Source organism: Penaeus monodon, chromosome 30 (assembly GCF_015228065.2).
Source record: "Penaeus monodon isolate SGIC_2016 chromosome 30, NSTDA_Pmon_1, whole genome shotgun sequence".
Classification (NCBI taxonomy): Eukaryota; Metazoa; Arthropoda; class Malacostraca; order Decapoda; family Penaeidae; genus Penaeus; species Penaeus monodon.
The window spans coordinates 26,735,517-26,736,843 of record NC_051415.1 but is presented as its reverse complement, the minus strand read 5'-3'; the positions used below and the strand labels follow the sequence as shown (position 1 = coordinate 26,736,843).

Sequence of the window (1,327 nt, the reverse complement as noted above, 5' to 3'; positions counted from 1 at the left end):
TCTTCACACCAGGATCTTACCAATCAAACCATCAAGTAGATTCTGACTCGATGGCAGAGTGCTTGAAAGAGGAAAGAGGCCTTTCTGCTTGTCTTCGTTTTGAGATAAGCTCAAGCTAATTTCAGTCGATTCGGAGTCGGGGGTATTTAGGCTAGCATCTGGGGACTCTTGTCTCTTCTCAGGCAGGATCAGATTGTAGGATTCTTGTGGAGAACTTGAAAAATTAAGGATTTCTTCTCCCTATAATTAACAAATAAAAAGGAAACACATGAGAAAAAATAATATCATAATAAATTTATTTGACTTACATGGAAATAAGGTCTACCACTTCAGTAGCATGACATACATAATGTGTCTACAAAGGAAAAATTACTAATTTATAATAATAATCAGTAAACTTAATTACTTAAACAAAGTTCTATTAGTTAAATGAGCTATCGTATTCTGAGAAATATTAAATAAATCTGTCCATTAAAAATAATCCATAACAAATCAAATCACACCTTAATACAAAATTCCCTGTCTACTGCCTACAATTGGTCATCTGGATTACCAAGACAATTCTCTGTCTACAAACAAATAAAAAAAAAACAATGATAAAGATTTATACCTATCCTCCCTAACAAGAAATCCAACTCACTCATTCTTGGTATTGCCCACTATTGACAGTGGTACTGGTCAAGCAGGTTTACCTCCATTCTCACCAGGTGTTAACAAGGTAAATGGGTTTGGATCCTTGTCATAGGAGGATAGTCAGCCTATAAAAACAAGCAAATAAAGTCTTAAAATCCTACCTTAAAATCTGTCAAGGGGTCTATTACAAGATCAAAGACCTGCGAATCAGTTTTGCTAGAGAGGTTGCCAAGGCCATCACAGTAGCATGTTTCTGTATCCTTATCTGCCCTTAGGCCTCCAGTTTCCATCGTTATTCTGGGAATTTCAGCCTTGCCATGTCTGTGAAAGATATTTAATAATAAAAAAAAAACATTTGTGACACAAAAATACACTAATTTACAAAAGATTAGCACACAATTACACTTTCAAGTATTAATGTGTAATCTTCACTACAAATTTGCAAAAACTTTTTTTTTTCACTAAAGCAGCCCAGAGAAAACTAAGCATTGCATTTCAGTGAGATCAAAACAAACATCATGGGAAAATACAAATTCCCAATTCAGTGTCTAAGATTATAGCCTGCACCCACTTAGATGATAATCCTTTATCAACTTGGTTATATAATTCTGCTTTGTTAAATGTACTTACATTTCTCCCCTCAGTATCTTCCTGACAATCACAACCATTTCATTATAACATTATATAAATTCTA

At 34.1% G+C, this 1,327-nt stretch overlaps 1 protein-coding gene across 1 annotated transcript in view; it reads right to left on the bottom strand.

Moving 5' to 3' along the window:
• Positions 1-1,327, bottom strand: part of LOC119592677 (golgin subfamily A member 4-like) — a 24,553-nt gene that overhangs the window by 16,999 nt on the left and 6,227 nt on the right. Inside the window, 2 exon segments of the mRNA XM_037941591.1 lie at positions 21-240; positions 795-954. Coding sequence (XP_037797519.1) covers positions 21-240; positions 795-923 — 349 coding nt within the window. The 5' untranslated portion in view covers positions 924-954.